Source organism: Pezoporus flaviventris, unplaced genomic scaffold (genome assembly GCF_033815535.1).
Source record: "Pezoporus flaviventris isolate CSIRO_AGI_PZ_B2104156 unplaced genomic scaffold, CSIRO_AGI_Pfla_v1 ptg000007l, whole genome shotgun sequence".
Lineage (NCBI taxonomy): Eukaryota > Metazoa > Chordata > Aves > Psittaciformes > Psittacidae > Pezoporus > Pezoporus flaviventris.
In genome coordinates this window covers 96,022,107-96,042,359 of record NW_026892555.1, presented here as the reverse complement: position 1 = coordinate 96,042,359, position 20,253 = coordinate 96,022,107, and the positions used below count along the sequence as shown (strand labels likewise).

The 20,253-nt window shown below is 43.6% G+C and overlaps 1 protein-coding gene across 6 annotated transcripts in view; it reads right to left on the bottom strand.

Annotated features, from left to right (window-relative positions):
* The window catches only part of NFATC1 (nuclear factor of activated T cells 1), a 116,301-nt gene that overhangs the window by 65,586 nt on the left and 30,462 nt on the right, over window positions 1–20,253 (bottom strand). For all 6 annotated transcript variants that reach the window (XM_061449629.1, XM_061449628.1, XM_061449624.1 and 3 more), the window contains exons 4-5: window positions 3,802–4,004; window positions 468–640 (exon numbers count right to left, since the gene is read on the bottom strand). In XM_061449629.1, coding sequence (XP_061305613.1) covers window positions 468–640; window positions 3,802–4,004 — 376 coding nt within the window. The remainder of the gene's footprint in view (window positions 1–467; window positions 641–3,801; window positions 4,005–20,253) is intronic.

The following is a 20,253-nucleotide window of genomic DNA, read 5'->3' as shown; positions in this document are numbered from 1 at the left end:
TTCTGAAGCTGCAAGCAGCTTGTGCCAGTGTGTCAGCTTTACTATACTGCTAGCTCCTCATCAAAGGGGTTGGGGTTTCATTTGCTGGTTTTTGCTTTAGGATGGAGAGACAAGAGAATTAATAGGACATGATGGCTGTTTTCCAGAACTCCTACAGCAGTTGCCTATGTGACAGGGAGTCACCAAAAAGGAAAAAAAAGAGCCTTGTCACTCCCAGGTCTACTATTAGTTAAAGTGCCCCCTAGGTTTAAGCACATTGTTTCCTATAAAAATTAATGCACAAAGCTACACTTTCTGTTCTAAGACACAGGTATTTACTCTTCAACAGAAACCATGTGCTTTTGAAGAGAAAATGCAGCTTCACTGACTAGACAGGTAAAGCAAAATCAACGCGTAGCATGCCAGTGGACAAAGACGGCATTTGGGGTGGCACAATGCCAAGAACAAGGATGTTTGTTGCTACTTACAGCACTCAATGGGGTTGGAGGCCACTTGCAAGGAGAGGGTCCTTCCATTGGCTTGTGGAATATGAACCCTGAAGACCAGCCGAACGCGCGTGTTCTTCCGACCAATATCTGTCTCTCCCTTGCGCAGCTCGATGTCCGAGTTTCGGAGCTTTAATATCCCAGCACAATCAATGCTATCCAAGAAGAAACACAGAGCAATTAATTTCATTTCAAGCAGACTTCAGGAAGATACGAACCTGCAGTATCTTCCCTCTCTCATACATTCTTAAAATCTGAGCCAGGTGTGACCCAAGGACTGGGCTGAACACATCAGACTTTGTTAAGTCTAGTTGTTGCATCCACAGGTATCTAAATTGGGGTTATCTGTAGTAAAACGTAGTGGCTGCTGTTAGGCACATGAATTTTTGATATGACTTCAGCTCCCAGAGGAAGAATATCTAAAAGATTCTTTCTCCCTAACACATCCTGTAAGAATGGAGCTTACAGATTAACCAAAGCCCAAAGAAACAGCAAGACTAGAAAGTCAACGGGATGAGATGGAGGCACACAAAGTATTACTAACCTAAAACACAGGCTTGCTTATAATTTCACTTGTTACAGCTAATCTGGAGAGAAATCTGGCATGATTTTTATTCTAGGGCAAAGTCCTGAAAATGCTTATTAATGAGCACACCTCTTTCCAAGGTCAGTTCTACTGTCAATTTGTTTGTATTTGAATAAGCTGGAAATACTTCCAAGCTGAGTGATGAGCTAAAGTTCTGCTTGAAAAAAAAACCTAAACTTAGAGTCCTCCCTCCACATTAGGGAAAAAACATGCTTTTCATCAGCTAGAACTATTACTGTTTCTGACCGCTCTCTCCTTTCTTTTGTTTTTTTTTTCTGGATGAGTTTAGAAGTCAGGATTTTTGTCAACGCACATTTCAATAGAGAAAGTTCCCAGAACAAAAGATACATAAACATACACACTGAAAAAAACACTGCAAAAATACCTCTGCTTTGGCTGTGACTACAAAGCCTACATGGCAATTTCTTTTGGGTACTGGTCTCTGGCATGCATTTTATTACACTGAATATGCATAGTTTAATTTTATTTTGCATTCAAAGAGTTTAATTCCCCCTCCAGACCTTTGAAGCTCTGTTCTGAAGCAAACTGCAAACAAGAACTATGGCAACATGGTTTTGATCTGCATTTTTTCTAAAATATGCATTTCAGACTAACAAAAAGGCCCTTGCTGATACAATCAAAGAAACTAATAAAAGTATTAAAGCTTCTCAAAACCAAACATATTAGGAGGTGAAGCCGTAAGAATTATGGAATACTTGTACGGATGTCAAAATTCTACACAAAGATGCATGACATACGGAATAAACAGTGTGCTTCTCAATATTCTCTCTCCCATATCAACATTTGTAAAATAAAGAAAAAATACTTAATGACAATTAGTTCAGAGCCAGTAAAGTTCAGAGGAGAAGCAGCATTTAAATTCAGGCTTGTAAAGTCATGGACATTAAAATCTAAAGTCAGTGGGAGTAGCTAAATGCACAAAAGTTTAAACGTGCAGATGAGCTTCAGGGTTTCACTGAATCAAGGCCTGAATACATAAAGTATGTGTGAGAAAAGTCCTTGGCTCCAGATTTCAACTCATTGTTAGTGCTACATGAGGTTTTAGACTACTGACGTGTAAGGCGTACATATGCCAAAGCATTGTTTGTGGTTCTTGAGAAAGCACTACTACAATCTGGCACGCATATCATGAAAATATTCAGCTTGGCTCCCACACTGTGTAACTACCTTTATTCTAGGGAGAAAGATGATTGAACCAGCAATAATGTTCCTAGGCAGCCAAAAATGTGATTCAAACTGGATAAATAAAAGGCCAAATAAATATGGTGTGGATAAAAATTAGTGAAATTTTAATAACCTCAATGGAGTTGTGCCAGCTTAGGACAACAGCAAATGAGGCCAATAATTCTGCAGGCTTGTCACGGCTTTTAACGCAGTGCACTGACAAGAAGTCCTCAGGTCTTGAGTGATCACCCTAAGCCCAGCTGGCAATGCAGCTAAACACATTCTAGCTCTTCTTATTTACATGAGGTGCTCCAGGGCATGTTGTACATGACACTGCAAACCAGCTTCTAATAACCACTATGTGTGGAAGGACTTCAGGTGTCTGACACCATTTTTCACTTTGTTAAGGCGTGGAAAACTGTATGAATAACAAGGAGTGAAATTGTGATTTTAGTAAGCTCCCTGGGATCTTCCTGTGGTATTCAGTTTGGTGGTGCCAGGGTATCTTGCTTGCCCTCTATCTGCCTACTTACCTTTCTATCTCCCTATATATGCACACAAAGGTGCATGTATTTATATATAAGTATGAATACGTTCACATTTATACATGCACTGAGAGTTGTACATGCATTCAAGCATACACAAATTCCTCCCAAGGTGGACACTTCAGATAAGCACTAGGATCATTTCAGTGAGGGGGAAGACAATTCAGATAAGGGCTGGGAGCATCTGAACAAAGCAGGCAGAAAGGATGGGATTAAACAATGTGGAGGCTTTCATGTAGGTCATACACACAGAGGGATATTTGAACTGTTATATACTGAATCCTATAATGAAATATACCTGAGTGTAATGGACTTACAAAACCCTTCCTATCATTCAGACTGCTATCAATTCAGAGATCCTAAGACACCCCTGCCTGGTTTTCTGCATAGGACTCAACTTACTCCAGTTTAATAACTTCAGTCTGCAAAATGAATCACCTTTACTCATCTTCTTAGTTCCAGAAACTTTGCTTCTAAACAGATGTAATGAAAAATACTGCTGATTTTTATTACGTAAGAAGTAAGAGGGGATTTATTAGTCTAAAAAAGTACTCCAGGGTACTCGGTAATGCTAAGAGTTTCCTTTGACATCCAAAGATAAATTTTAATAGGCCCTGTTCCTTGTGCTAGTGCGTATAGGAGCAAGAGGTGTCATATTTAGAAACTAAATGCAGGAGCTGAGGTAGGAGATATTTACAGCTTGGTAACTGAGATACTTATTTTAAATGGCAAATAGGCACATTGGCTGAAACGTTAGAATGAAAGCAATCAGTTGTCATAAATATTTGTGAACTTCTTTTAGTTGTTAAGCTGATTAGGGGCAATTTGTCCTGGCAAAGTCGTGAAAACCTACTATTACTGAAAGACCTTTAAAACATAAATAAAAAAATATAGGGAAAGGAAAACTGTGTACAAAACCCCCTCAAAACAACACAGAAGAAATCAAGGGAGGCAACCAAAAGGAAACTGCTAGGAGTCAGGTATGGTGCCTGGGTCTTACATTGCTCTCATGTTGTTCTCTGGAAGAAGAGGAATCTCCAGGACTTTGGTGTTGGAAAGTATTGTTTCATGGCTGGTGGTGGAAACGGTCTTCCCAGTGATTCGATGAACCTGGTAGAAAGCATGGGGTCGCAGCAGGCGGTCGTCTGCAGTCCCAATGAACAGCTGTAGCGTGAGCGGCTCGCTTTCTAAGTAACCATGTAGCTGGCAAGAGAACAGAAAACGCCCACTGAGCACCATGCACATAAACTGCTAGGAATCAATTAAATTTTTATAAGCAGGAGAGCCTAATTCAAGGAGAAAACTTGTGACAGGTGCTATGTGTTAAGTTCCCCCCTCCCATTTTTCCTGTAATGTAATATTGGTACAATAAAAAGGCGCACTCAGAAAATGTCTCATTATCCTAAAGGACCTGAGGCACTTTAGATGGGGTGAGCTTGTGAGCATTCCTGCCACATCCACAGAACACTCTGCATTAATTCTGCTGTGGTGTTCAGCAAAAAAACACAATGAACTCAATGTTCCCTCCCTCTACTGAGGGTGGCAAGACCAACAGCGTCTGCAAGTGGAAAGGACACACAGCTCATCCATCCCTGAGCTTCCCAGGTCATCCCTCATGTAGCAGCAGGTTGCTGTTCATGACACGTCCCCTCATTAACTGATTTTTATGCTGGTAAATACCTCCTGGGACAGTGTGGAGACAGATCACATATACACAAGTAGCAGCTCACCATGTGTGTCAAATTCTTGTTATAATCGCACAAAAATCTCATTGAAGCTACTGGGCCTGACTTGAACCTCATCCATGTTACAGTGACCACGCTGATGACAACAAGAGTTATTTCTGCCACAGGCTGGGGAGGGAGCAGTAGCAAAGTCTGACCTCATCCCCACGATCTTCTGAAGAAGCTGCTCTGGGTTCACACTGCTGCAAAGGAGACCATGGGTGGAGCTCTCTGGGGACAGCTCCAAACTCTGCTTAACACTGCTGCCTGTTGCGGGGAAATGAGTCTCACAAATACAGTTATCTTGCAGTAGTTAGCTACAAAGCCTCATCCCAGGGGAAGGGAAGGGGGGATCCAGCAACTATAGGAGAGGGGAGCCCAGGAACGGCATCTGTCCCAGGAGATGCACCATCAGAGAGCGAACCTGCTCACTGCATTTCAGGTTTAGTTTCCCCTGTGAACAATTCACATGGATCTGGGCATGAGATACGCACTATTGCTGCACCATCACTAATCTGATAGCTCAAGATTAGACCACTGACCATAATTTGATGAGGAGCAACATTTTTGATGTATGGTGCATGCAAGTTCAAAGCTGAATAAAGCTGAAAGCAAGCAGTGAAACCCACATCATACGTTGCTGGTATTTGTGTTTTGCTTGCTTTCACTCTCCTTAAATCTTATAAAGTAATTTGCGGCTTCATAGTAACTTAAGAACTATCTCTCCAGGGTGTTTTACCATTTGACAGCAAAAAAAGTCACTTTTGCTCCTTGAGCACTGCAAGATTCTGGTGAGTGCAAGCACAGGCACGAAGCCTTCCCACTGCTATCAGACATGCTGATGGCAACAGGAATGCCTAAAGGCAATGTTTCAGATACCACAGTGACCAATGCATGAGCAAGGAAGTACACAGACACATCTTCCATCACTAACTGGGTGTACTGCAGATTTTTCATCCCACACTTTGGTGAGAAGAGCAAGGAGAAAACCAGAAGTGATTTAATTTGTTTGATTTGGTGCAGCAAGTTTTACATCCTTACCTAAAGCACATGGATATTGGCAGGATGCAGGGACAGGAAGAGGAGACTCATTTCCAGCACCACAGTATTTTACCAGCTCTACATTGCTGGGACACCACACAAAGGCAGCTCAGTGCCTGGGGGTTGTGATATAATATGGGGGGGGGGGGGGGGGGGGGGAGTCCAAACCAGCATTGTCAAATTTAAAACACATTAGAGGCAATTTGAAAATCTGCGGTATTGGCAAAACAGTGGAGAGAGAAAAGCAGAGCCAAGCATGCACGCTGCCTTCAGCAGGGTGCCGTGGGCTACAAGCCTCAGTTCACCCCTACACGGAACATGCCTCCTACAACCCTTGACATCAACACCAGTGCTACACTGCAAAAAAAGGGTTTTCTGGCTTTAACCCCCATAGGGTGATCACAGCCAGCAGGTGATCACAGGCACGGTCCTGGCACAGCAGGCAGCACAAGGGAACCATTGTCCCACTCACCACCACCTGTCCCTCCACCTCGCAGAGTGACCTGGATTCAGCCTGAGCTGATCTCAGCCCACCAGACCCTCAATGGCAAAGATGAGGTGACGGAGGAGACACAAGGTATCGTGGGGTATTTTTGATCAAGAGAGGCATGCAGGTTTGCAGGGGAGGAATGTAAGACAGTGTGACACACCAAATGATTAAATTTCTATGTATTAACAGCGGTCACTTCTCCAACTCGTCATGGACGGTGCTTTTTATGGAGAGTGTAAAATTAAAACAAACACATATTGAATTACAAGGCCGCTTAAAAAGTAAAAATAGACTAGCGAGTAACTCAAACCCCAATTCAGCAAAAGCAGAATCACACACCAAGGTGCCCATATGTTTTACTGAATCCAGGCAAAGGGGTAAATAAATGTTGGTCTTGCATTGGGTTCTGCTATTTCAGGCTTTATCTTTAAATCTGAACTCAGCTGCTGCTGTATCCCATAACCTACTGCTGAGTCTCAGCTTGTGCTTTTCCCACAGGTTTCCTATCAGGAGGCAATTGAACACCCCAAGTCCTCTGCTTTGCACATCTGCCCTTCCATGATTAGCATTCGCATGCTGGAAAATAAATAATAAGATCTCAGATGCATTGTTTTTTTAAGGGCTGTGATTTTCAAACTAAATTTATGTTTGTTTGGTTTTCTTTTTAAAGGCCTTGGTATACATACAAGGCCAGGTTGGACAGGGCTTTGAACAATGTGGTCTGGTGGAAGGTGTCTCGGTCCATGGCAGGGGGTTAGAACTGGATGAGCTTTAGGTCCCTTCCAACCCAAACCAGTCTATGATTCTACGATACAGCTGTGCTGGGCTTTGCTTTGGATCCATTACGCACAGTTACTTACTCCCTGACAGCTACTCTTGCACCTGAAGACAAGTAGTGACTACAGCACTGAACAAACATGAGTTTTCAAGAGCTGGGAACTGTCAAAACATCCAGAAAGACTAATGGAATCATTATACAGTGGCTTTTACTGCCCTCAAAACAGGAAAAATCCACATTCATGTCACCTCAAGTTTTATGTTGTATTCTGCGGTAGGAGGTATCTGATTTCTGACATGTATTTCCCTTTCACTTTTATCCATTGCATCACATTATTTACTTTTATATTGTGTCACATAATCAGGTATGCCACAGAAGCAATAAAAGAAAACGATGCAAGGATTACCATTTAAAGGGGCACCTACTGTGAATGACTAATTTTAGAGTATGCACCCAGCCCATGATTTCTGTGACAGTGTTGAGCTTTGGGAGTTCTCAGCATGCTGTAGGTGTCTGGAAAACATGCAGCATTTTGCTTACACTCAGCTGGAACATCAAGAATATTTTGTGGCTCCCTCAAAATACAGGAAAGTGGCATTGCTCTCCCATTGTTCAGCAAGACAATGAGAGGAGCAGTGGAAGCAAAGCAGGGCAAGGGGGATATTCAACAAGACATGTAGAACGGGACAGGGTGAAAGGGGAACTGAGTAGTTTTCTTGGTGAGGAAAGATCTTGCACATTCACATCCATGCATATTTTCCACGAATGCTCTGGAATACTGTACTCGGTGGTATAATGATTCTGTTTCCTGGCGTATGACATGGGATGCATGCGTCAGACACCCTATTTTTATCTTTTCTCTGTGTAACACAGTCCGAAGTTCTCTTAATAACTCAGTGGCTGAGTACGGGTGACAAAGGCTGCTCTTTGCTACAGCCTTCATAATAAAGGATATGCGTTTCCTATCAAGCATTGCTTTGCTTGGCAATATGTAGATCCAAGTGGAAAGAGCTGTACTTTCCCCTGCTGTGAAAGTTCAAAAGGATTTAGCTTCAAATAAGGATCAAGTGCATGATATTTTTGAATGAGTTTTCCTTCCCAAATAAAGGTGAGGATACCACAATCACCTGATTTAGTACAAAGGAAAGATGCAGACTAAACTTAAGTATGCAGTAAGGCCTCTGTGACCGGTGTTTTGGTTTTGAAATGAAAGTAGGTCATATTCTCTTGTTCTGACTGACCACTGACTACTGTGCTCTCCTTTTTGAGCAACACTGTTAAAAACACTTGAACTGGTCTCAAATGGTATTTGCATTTATATTGTCTGAAGCTGCTAAGATCAAAATCAGACTTAATTGTGGGCCTGTTTTACACTCCTCTAATTCTATCAAACGCAATGCAGTCACTGCTAATTAACACCAGAACAGGACCGATCACAGTTAAGCTCTGTGTCACCTTACGTCATCTTACGCAAGTGCGAGGGAAAAACTGCACCGGCTGGCTGACTTCTCACCGCACCAAGCTTTCCCTGGGATTCCTGCACCTCTCCGTCATCGCTTTCACAACGTCCTCTCCCACCAACATGTCCTGATTCTCACCAGTAGATTCCTGCTCATCTCAGCACAGGGTGCCAAAGCAAATCTCAGTCTTTCCCTGGGGAGATGCGCTGCGCACCATGCACTGGGGCTGACTGATTTTGGGCATCCAAATGCCACAGCACTGAACACCAGGAGTCTTCTGCTCTGGTGAGACCACACCTGCAGTACTGCATCCAGCTCCGGAGTCCTCACTAAAGTAAAAACATGGGCCTGTTGGAGAGGGTCCAGAGGAGGACCACAAAAATAATTAGAGGGATGGACCACCTCTCCAATGAGGAAATGCTGAGAGAGTTGGGCTTGTTCATCCTGGAGAAGAGAAGGGTCTATGAAGACCTTATGGTGGCCTTTCAGTACTTAAAAGGGGCCTGTAAGAAATATGGGGAGACACTTTTTAGCAGGGCCTGCTGTGACAGGACATGGGTTTTAAAGTAACAGAGGGGAGATTCAGGCTGGATGTGAGGAAGACATTTTTTACAACGAGGGTGGTAAAACACTGGCACAGGCTGCCCAGAGAGGTGGTGACGCCATCCCTGGAGACATTCAAGACCAGGATGGATGTGGTTCTCGGCAACCTGATCTAGTTGAAGATGTCCCTGCTCATTGCAGGGGGGTTGGACTAGATGCCCTAGAAGGTCCCTTCCAACCCAAATTATTCTATGATTCCTCTGGTGGTCAGCAAAGATTGAGGGAAACAGTGCTGTTTCACCCCTTACAGCCAATGTCCAACTGCCAGGTAGTATCTAATTCAGTCCCATGGCAACAACAGCCTGAAGTTTATCACAGATTTGAGTATACATAGTCTGCCCAGATTCCAACTGCGTGCCTGATGCATATCTATGAAATCTGGCTATCAGAATTAAACAGACTTAAGAAATGATGAGCAGAAGCAGGTGAGATGCTTTTAACAAGAGCATTAGGGGGGAAAAAAAGGCAAAACTTCCTCAAACCTCCATTATAGTTATCAAATTTTGAGGAATTTTTGCAAACGTCATATCCAGTAACTCAAACACTGTTTCAGCATGAGCGGTTATTCTAGAATCAGCAAGGAAAACTTCTATTATTTAAGCCACAGCATTTATTTTAAGAAACGCAGCTGAAATATTCTGGGTGCTCCCTTCCAAGTGCTTTATGCTTTTGGCATGCCGAAGCATCTGTTGAAATGCTCAGAAAGCTACCTGTCATAACAAGGAGCCCTCTGTGCCTGGACAGGCTCCTGGAGGCCACTGAAAGAATGGTCCTATTCTGACAGAACACAGCAGCCAGGTACCACCCGTGCCATCAGGAAAAAAGGGAGCTACACCACCTAATAGCTTTTAAATGTACTTATTGGGAGTTCCAGGAAAAGACTGAGAAACCTCTACAGCTGTGCATTCCTCCAGACTCTGACTCTGTAAATATGTTAAATGACCATAGTGGCTGATTTAGGGCTGAGCCAGTCCCAGTGCATTCAGGACAGAGCTCCCACTAATAGCAAACTGGAGCACTACCAGAGACTTAGCATTCATCCTCTAAACTCATCAGCAGTTTGTGCCTGAGACTCTGCAGGCTACTAGGGGCTGCATCCTTACCAATAATGAAAAAATATCCATCGGTAACGTCCATGTCGGTGATGCATCTACAAGCGTGTGTGCCTGCTCCTTGTACGCTCAGTGCATAATAAAGAAAACAAGTAAACACACCCATTTATTACTCTAAAAATACTAAGAATAACACCTACATTTTCTCACCCAAACATGTAACTATCTGTCCCATTTGCATTTCTAGAACTGCTTGTGGAATAGCCTGAGTCAGTCTGGAAAGAATCATTAATGAGGCCAAACACCCAGTCTGGGGAAAGGGGGCTTCTTTCCCTTTTTTTTCCCGTCAGTGTTTTGGAATGTAATTCCAGTGCTTTCAAAAATGTCAAACAGGATAAACCCTATAAAATAGTGAACTTTTTAAAGTAATTGCTTTTTGTCTCTTTAAGCCAGAGACTGGGGAGCTACACACCAATTAGCTTTACTGCTCTCTTAAGCAGTTTTTTCTTGTTACAGTAACTACTCAATGATGAATGACAAACCAACATGTTTTAAAAATGTAACCAATATACAGACTCAAAAAGTAACATGAGTGCTCAGCGTCCTGATTTATTACAAATAAATTGAAGATCAAACTATAAAGAAAGTGCACAAACATTCTGGGTATAGATTTTAGCTGTGAGCACCAAGCATGCATAAAAACAGGGTCATCAATCTGATTTTTAACAAGAATTTACTTTTAGTTCCCAGGTAGAGGCAGTGGGAGACATAAGCCATTGCGTCATGGGTTTAAATGGGAAGGGGGAAAAGTTGGTCTTGTGGGCAATGACGGTCATGAGAAGTGAAGGCACTGGGAGAGAGGTCAGGAGACCCAGGCATCTATCCTTGAGCACACTGCAAAGATCAGAGGCTGACCTTTGCCTGGGCAGTCACTGAACTTCCCTGTCTCTGTGCCCCTGGGCTGAAAATGCCCAGGGACCTGCTGCTGAAGGTTCAGGGAGCCTGCAACCTATGGTGCTGGGAAAAAAAGACACAAAAAGAAACTGAGAAACCTGGAGAGGGACTTTTTACAAGGACACGTAGTGACAGGACAAGGGAGAATGGATTTAAACTGACAGACTGGAGACTTAGATCAGATATAAGGAAGTTCTTCCCTGTGAGGGTGATGAGGCCCTGGCACAGGTTGCCCAGAGAAGCTGTGGCTGCCCCATCCCTGGCAGTGTTCAAGGCCAGGTTGGACAGGGCTTGGAGCAATCTGGTCTGGTGGAAGGTGTCCCTGCCCGTGGCAGGGGTTTGGAACTGGATGAGCCTTAAGGTCCCTTCCAACCCAAACCATTTTGTGATTTTGTGAAAAGTCTGTCCCACTCATCACAAAATTCCCTCAACCTATACCACTCCATTTGGCTCTGAATTCCTTTGCTAAGGGAGGCTTGAGGGAAAAATGCACCTCAGGTGGGCTGAGACAGGGCATTGTAAAAGCTGTCCACTCAGCCTCCTCTCCCAAACCAAGGGGCAACTGCACCATTGCTTATTGACTAAAGGTAGCTCAAACCACCCTAGACTTGTCTGCAGCACCCACCTCACTGCGGGGTCTTGCAGCATCCCTGTCTCTTTCCAGTTGTTTCTCTCATCCTTCAGCATCAAGCTCTGCAGATGTACATGTTTCAGCCACTGCCATACCACCCACATACCCTCTGTGCTTTTTAAGTCTCTAGCCCGTAAAGACAGAAGTGTCTGCAGCTCACAGTGTACGCAGGACTGAGAGATGCACATCATCCTGAGCTGGTACCTCTTCCCTTTGCCAGCAACCAGGCATGCAATAGTGGGTGCCAGTTTCTGGATGAGGTGCAAAGCTCAGCTCTAGACCACTTGTCAGTGAGGATTCAACATGGAGGTGCTAAACTTGGGCCACTCAGATGCTCCTGTACAATCTTTCCTCTGGTGAAAGCACAAACCAAAAAAAAAAGACAAACGTCCTAGTCAAAACAGCAGAGCGGACTTCGGAATTAATAAATAAATGACGGATAAATAAATTAATTCCGGAACAAGCAAAACTGAGCCAACCAACAGCAGCAACAACAACAAAACACACAAAAAAACCAACCAAACCCAACCAAACAAAACCCCAGAAAATAAAACACCTCTTTAGGAGCTGAGGTGCCCCTCTGGCTGTGATAGCTTTTGCTAAATTCTATCTGACACAGTTAACAAAGAAAGTGTGCAATTTATGCCCCGTGGAACATAACATACATACTACTATCCCTTAGTCCTTCACTTATTTCCAATAAAAATGTAACAGGAATTCCTGTGTTTTTCTGTGCTACTTTCAAGACTTCTTTTTCCTTTCTAGAACTAATTTTCCTTGGATTCACTCAAGCTCTGTTTCAAGATCCAAATGCAGTCAGAGCTGGTCCACAAATAAAAATAAGATGGCTTGCTCCTGCAAAAGGCTAAATGTGGGCAGAGGGTGAGAGCTGGACAGGAGGAGTGAATGGAAAACAGCAGGAGTGTGTTTTATGTGGCACTTTCCAGTGCTGCCACTTGGACTTTAACTTAGCAGTGCAGCAAAAGAGCAGCTGTTCACATCATGATGAATAAAGATCTATATAAAACTTCCAGCTGCAAATATGCTGTGAGGAATTATTAATCTTAATGTAATAGAGATGCTGGACACTCAGTCATTGGCTCACAAGTAATTTCAGTTTCTATCCAGGGAAAAACAGCCTTCGTGGCTGCTGGCTCTCAGCACAGCCATGAAATCTCCGTTTCTAAACAGCCGCAAGACGCTGCTCCCTATTTCTAGGAAGGATTTTCCTCCCCAAAAATACACGTACCTAGAAAACAACCCAAGTCACACTCCTCCTAAAACTGTTAGTTTCACAAGAGGGATGGCCATCAGAAAAGGAGTTACTAACAGAATGAATTTGTAGGCCCTGGGCACCTTATTCGCTGGGACACAAAGAAATCATTATTGCTCTTGTGCCACCTTTTACCATGAGACCAAACGGATGTCCTTCTCCTAATCCTTGTTGCCTCATCACACTCCCTAGCCTCACTTTCAGGTGACCAGAGGCAGCCAGCTGCCTCCGCACCATGGCCCATCTCCACAAGTGCAGCCATGGGAGCTTCCAAGACCTCCTTGCAGGACAGGGATGGGGAGAGTTGCTTCCCTATAGAGGGATGAGGGTGGCACCCACACCAGGCAGTCCACTTAAATGAAGTTCTCCTCTTTGTGAACAGCCCTATGCTTCCCACAGAGGGGTCACCACTGACCCTTGTGTGGTAGGACCACCTTTCCCCTGAACAGCTTGTCCTACAGCATAGCCACAATGGGTGACCTTCTGGGGCTCTCAACCCTAGCAGCCTGCATTTGGATGGGATCCTTAGCAGTATAAAGCTGAAGCATGGGAGGCATTTAATTTGCTGTTGAGTAAATGGAGGATGACAACAGAGAGAGGGGCTCTAAAAACTGCAGATTAACAATCCAGGTCTGGATGTAAATCCAATGCAATAGTGCACTCCCTGAAACTACCCAACCCCTCAACCTACTCGGTTTCTACTCAAACATTTGCCTTCAGCATCCATAACAGCTTTCAGTTTTTGCAGTCGTACCCACGGCCATGTAAGAGTTAAGAAAAAAGTCACAGCAGCACTGCAACAGGAATTTATTAAATATTCTGAGGCAGATACCCTGGGCAAGCTTATACTTGTGATCCTGCCTTTCGTCATGCCGCTGACGCACCACTCACATATACAAAAGCTCCTATTTGTGGGTAAGCACAGGCTGGCCCGGGATCCTCGGGCGTGTGTCAGGTGCCATCAGCGGAAGGAAGAAGGATGGGCGTGATGCCCTCCCCATGCCCATCCCAGCAACAGCACAGCACCACTGCCAGTGTCCATCCGCAACTTTCCCAAACTGAGAAACCCCCAACCCCAAACGCTGCATTATCACTCGGTGGCTCACTACTGCACGCAGACTCACTACTGCAGTTAACTGCATGACTTTTAATTCCCACCCTCGCAAATTCAAGGGCAACAGGATGCCCAGCTACACCCAGAGGTTACCTGCTATGGGGCAATGCTTTTGAGATGCTTTTCCTGCACATGAATATGAACACTGCTTCACACAGGACTGGGGCAACACAGTTCCAGGCAAAATTCCTCTGGTGTTCATAGCCACCACTGATACAGTATTAGATCAGAAATGCTCGCTTCCCCCCTAAATTTTAACTCCTATCCAAATGACATTTATTTAAACTGCTACTGAAGACAGAAAGCTGGGGCTATGTTTAAAGGCTTTATCTCTGTAAATATTTGGAGAGCTATAAATACTGAGCTGTATTCATAACATGAATATTGGACTTACTGTTCTGTTGCCATGAAAATTACTATAAATACACTTCCAATTCTCAATTTCTCTTATTTTTCTCTGCCGAGAGCTCCTTTAAAAAGACAAAAAATTCTTATGTAGGACATCTTGCTATTTAATTAGCCATTGGAGTCAAAGGCCACATCACAGAGCAGGAACTGAAAACAAAATGACAGAGGCAGACAAAGCACATAGTGCACTAGCATGCTATATAGCTGTGTATCCCAAGTGGGACTTACTATAATCAGACAGTCCATGAGTCAAGCCCTGACTGCTTTCTGTGTTTGGGAAAGGAGGGAGTGGGAGGGAAGCCTGTCTGAGGGTCTGAAATAAACCTTGCTTCTTCTGCAAGGCACATGAGTACCGATGGCTTCCAAATTTCACAGTACCTCTGTCTTTTGGGGGGGTTTTAATGTAGAAATGAGTTAAAAGAAGGAAAGCAACTGAAGGCATTTTGTAAGAGTGCAGAGCAAGGATGGCTTTGCGGCTGAAGGAGCAGCAAGCTGGGCACAAGGTGATCAAGTTCCCATCTCTAGCTCTGCCAGATAGTTTTTGCTTCATCACAGATACATGACTCGATTAGAGCAGAGAAAATTTTATAACAAGTTTTTATGTATTTCCAGGCTGCTCTATGTTTAATCAGTTTGTGCTTCAGTCTTCTTATAAAATAGAAGCCAGTAACCATGCCATGTGGCTGGGTAACCCTTTCTTCACTATGGAAAACGCAGTGCTTCCCAGCCCTCTGGTTCCAATCCTCATGTGATTTACATCCACGTTCTTCGGGGAATCATAGAATTACAGAATAGTTAGGGTTGGAAAGGACTTTAAGATCATCTAGTTCCAACCCCCAGATTAACGCAAATCAATGCAAGCCCCTTTCTCTTCAGAGTCAGAACATGCTGTCTACATGTGTATGTTCCTCAGGACAGGCTTTGCTTCCATTTTTCAACACCCAAAAAGTGTTGTCATCACATGCACAAGATTCATAAACATGCTATTTGTGCCTCCTGTGTCAGAGCAGAAAAGGGCAGTGTTGTTTTGCCAAGTCACTACACACTTCTGGTCCTGCTCTCCCTCCACAGGCCACCTTTGATCCACCAGGTCCTACAGCTCTGATTACGCTGCAGTTTTATCTGAGAGCATGCCTGCCATGGAAAGCATCTTAATGCAGCAATAAAAATAGGTCAGGTATATCTGATAGCTCGACTTCAAGCTTCTGACCTCCAAGACAGTCTGATTAACCTGTGAAATATCCAGAAAGCTTGCTTTCCACACTCTAAGTTGTTTGAGAACAATGGTGGTGCCACTGGTTGATGTCACTTGTTTTACCAAAATAAAACAGATGCAACAGAGCAGATTCTGACCAAGGAGCATAACAGGCCACAGTGGCTAAAATCAACGGGAAGACCCGTGATCTCCAACAGCAACTAAATAAAAAAAGCATGAAAGACTCTTAGATAAATTTGCTCAACATGTATGCACTATTTTCAATTAATTATTCTAAATATTGTCATGTTGAGTAACATTATTTAGCAACAGCTGTTGCACTAGAATTTCATCCAAATACTGACGAGCTAATACCACACAACACCGTTTAAAGCCAAATAAAATGTTGCAAATATTAATGGCAGAACTTGCCAATAAAAACGTTACAGAGTATCTTATCTGCTGCTGCAAATGAATGATGCTGGTGTAGCAGGATGTCAGTGCACGATGTGAAGAGGACACTGAGGGCAACACTTTCTCCTACAGGAGGTACGATGAGTACCAGTGACCAAGACCTGTGTTTTTACACTAAACCAAGACAGCATCTATATGAACCTGCTGACTTCAAACACAAGGCTCTGGTATGGGTCAAGTCCCACGCCAGAGACAGGAATGCTGAAGTCTTAAAGGGCACTGCTCCTCCCCATCATACTCAAGGCTTACTTGGGTATCTAACCTAAGAAGTAAACCTTGGTCCTGGTGAACTGGTAAGATCTTAAAGCCTGATGGCCCCAGTTACACATAATTATACACAACACATCAAGTCAAAAAGAAACAGGGAAAAGCCAGGTGATTCACATGACCTAACTTTAACACATGCAGGCTGGGCAACAAGTGTCTAGTCACCTTGGCTGTCTTCGCAGCCAGCAAAATGAGACATGCACTCTGAAGGTGTGACTTACCTGAGCTGCTTCAGATGTTCACATCAGAATAAAATTAATAGCTTCCCAAATGCTATACCGACAAGCTTTCCCCTGATTACAGAGAGAAACTAAGGCAATTAGCTCAGCTGCAGGCATCTACAGTTAGCCAAATAAACCTAAAAGGTAGACTTGCCCCTGTAACCAGCCCAGGCCACAGTAGTTCAAAGCGTGAGTGTTCCACAAACCCAGGGCAATGCTGCAAGAGGGGCACACTGCACTTCGCCCAAAGAGGCACAGAGCAGTGCTTCTGCAAGAAGCTCCCCAGTGTGGCAGAACTCACTAGAGACACCATGTTTTGTACTTCACCATCACACATTTTGGGCAGTCACCCACAGCTTTTCACATCAACCTCAGTGGTGGTACTTTGCATTTCTTTTCTCTCCCAGAGGAAAAGGTCAAAGTCAATTCCACCAGGGCATACCCTCAGCGCTTCATCTTCTCTACCCTCATTTTGGAGGCCTGCTGTACCCTGGACCTAGAGTCAGCCCCAACCCAAGGTGGGCAGCCGGTGGTCATGGCTGGGAGATGGACACTTAACCAGCTCCACCCGCAGCCTCCGTCACCATGACTGAAATGGGACTAAAATCCCTTCCCTCCCTCAGAAGAGAGCTGCAGTAAGGAGCAACTCACTCACTTCCAATGACTGCAGCAACCCACCCTGGTCCCAGCCACACTCCAGACCTCAGCTCTGGAACACACGGGACATTCTGAAGCAGTGTCGGGTACATGTTTGGTGGCATTGCTGTTACTGTTGTTTCAAAATTGAGGTGCAAGTTAAAATTGTGAGAAAAATACAATCCAAGCACTATTCCTCCTAATGTTCATTTCTGTATTAAATTTAAATATGTACTACATTCTTCCCTAATACAAAAGGGGAAATGAGCATCCGCAAATAACTGGAGATATGAGAGGTTACAGGTCATCACATTTTTCTTTATAAATAAATTACACTATTTTACTCCATACTGGAGGAACCAAAGAATGCTTCTACTTCTCAGGTGATTTTCCTAAAAACATCTGCTATTATGGCTAGGCTTCTAGATTAACACTGCCCTGTGATTAGAGCAACTACCAGTGTAAAATCTATTTGGGCTGAGAGTTTCAGGGGCTTTATTTATGCCAGCAGAGCTGCAGAGCCATAACCCAGTGCCAGCATTGCCACTGTATTGTGCTGCTCTTTGCAAAACCTCTCCTACTTGCCTCCATTTCAACCAGGTCTCTTGCAGCCAGTGGTGGGGCTATGTCAGTTCACCCAGGAGGGATTAGAAAATGAGGCTTTGATGTGTTCAGGACATGTGCTTGAGATTACTTGTGTATCTAGATGTTAGCACACATGCCTGCAAGTTGTGGTCTAAATTTGTTTGTCCGTGGCAGCTCATGTTTGCAGCTATGGATGGAGTTTGTGTAAAATTCTGTAACTACACTTTTTAGTCAATAATACTCTATAGCCTATATTTAGTAACAATATTTGGGTCTCTATTGAGGAATACTATATTACTGCACAGTAAGAGCTATAAGGCCCACATAATGAAAACAGTATCATTGCAAGAGAAGTGAAAATTAATTTGAAAGCCATTTGGAAAATTATTGCAAGATTATTAAGGATTATCGACGAATAAATGCCATCTGTACTAAAAAAAAAAACCACCACCACAACAAAACACTGCACATTTCAAGCTATTTTATGAATTCCTGCATATATGAGGAGAGAGTTTTACATATTTGATGTAGCTTTTTTTAATTCTTATTTGACAAGCACTATCTAGGTATTTTTATACATACAAACATGACTGCTCCATGCTGCATTGTGTTTCAACCAGACAAATACTCTCCATAGCACAAGAGGTGTTACAAGATCCTAATACAAAGTTCTGTGCAGAACAACAGGATTTTGGGGGGTTTTGCCTTTTTTTCAACACGTGTTATCTGTGGACTTCTCCAAGACTAAAATCCAAACTGACCCATATCAATTACACTTTGTCAGCACTTCACAACTTTCAGACAAGCTATTCCTCTTCAAGTCAATGAGTTTTATGGCTAAATCTAACCCTGCATGCTTTCCCAATTTTCTCTGGTGTTTTTCTCCTAGAAATACAGGCACTTGGTACATATATAGCAGTGAGACTGTATTAAAAGCCACAGCAGGTGGAAAATAATACAGCCCAGGGAAGTTTTTGTTTTTGACTCTCCTAACAATCAAAGCTATGTGCAAAGCACGATGAAGCACAGTAAATAAAGACATTTCACACAGACAAGCACGAAAATCTTCCAAAACAAAGAAAATTAAATTATCTTTCAACTAAAGAACACACTGCAGTGAAAGACTAAATGAGCGATTCTAATTAAAACCATGCTGTGAATCTCCTACTTTCCACCACAAAAAAAAAAAAATCAGCTAGTGTTTGTGCATGTACAGCCACCCTCTAAAACCAGTCAAGCAGCTTTCCAGCCAAACAATGCAAGACACAGCATCTCAAAACTACAAAACATATTGAAATTATTTCCATAGCAATCACAACAACAACATGCCAGGCCAGGATCTGCAGGGAGTGGGGGTGATGGTGGTAGCATAGCCATATCCAGCACCCCATGGCTGTATTCAGAGCACCACGGACTGGTGCTCACTTTGGCAAGAGCTGGTCTTATCCAAAACAGGTACTTGCATCCCTTCTCTGCCCTGTACTCACGACCAAAGCATTATAACCCAGTGCATACATGCAGGAGAGCCACGGTGCTGATAGTCCTGGCCCCAGGCAAGCACAGACAGCGTTGTACAAGCCCTGCTCAAGCTTCTTAATCCTGACATGTTGCAGTCACCTCCAGCTCAGGTCTCTCTCCTTGCAGTGCTAAAGCAAGCAGTGGCCTCAGTGAAGATGCTAAGAGGGGGATGAAAACTTGGGACTAACTCTTTGTGCCCAAGCTATGCCCAGGTTTCATGCACAACTCAGCTCTTCAGAAACAAAACGTCATCTCTCTTCCAACCCACTCCCTTGTAGCTCTTTATATATCTGTATGGCCACGATGCGCTCTGGGCTTCCTGAACACTAGCCACTGTCCTTTCATGGACAGAGAGCCAAGGAGACAGGAACATGCAGCTCATTAAGTACAGCAAATATGGGTATCCATGTCCTACACAGAACACACATGATATGCTGATACTGCTATTCTGATGCAGGCACGGGAATCAGCTAAATATAGCAGACTTCAGTGACCGGTCTAAATTACAGACCTAAATGACACGAAAAAAGGTACAGTTTGCTCAAAGAAAGAGGAAAGTAATGAGAGGATTTTGGATGGTGATGGGAAGCTTGGTGCTAATATCATCATTAACATTATGCCTGACTTGCTACCAAGACATCAGTAAAAGCTTCAGAGACACTGGGACTTCATGCCCATTAGATAGGGGCATGCATAATGGTGAAGGGACAAAAAAAACATGCAATCATCCTAAGGGATCCCAAAATCAAAGGGACAGAAGGCAGAGGCAGAGGAAAGGAGGATCCAGTTAACAGCATTCATCTAAAAACCATCAGAAGGAGCAGCAACACACGGGCAACCTGCAACCACTGCCCAGAGTGCATTGGATTTTTAAGATGGAAAATGTAATAGTTCTCCTCAAAAGCTGCAATGAGGTCTGCAAGAGCAGAGCACAGACTCTGCTACTTGCTCCCTTTCTTCATGCTACTTTTGAGCAGTTGGCAGCCCCACATGCTCACGTGTGAAACCCAATCTCTTACAACACTCGT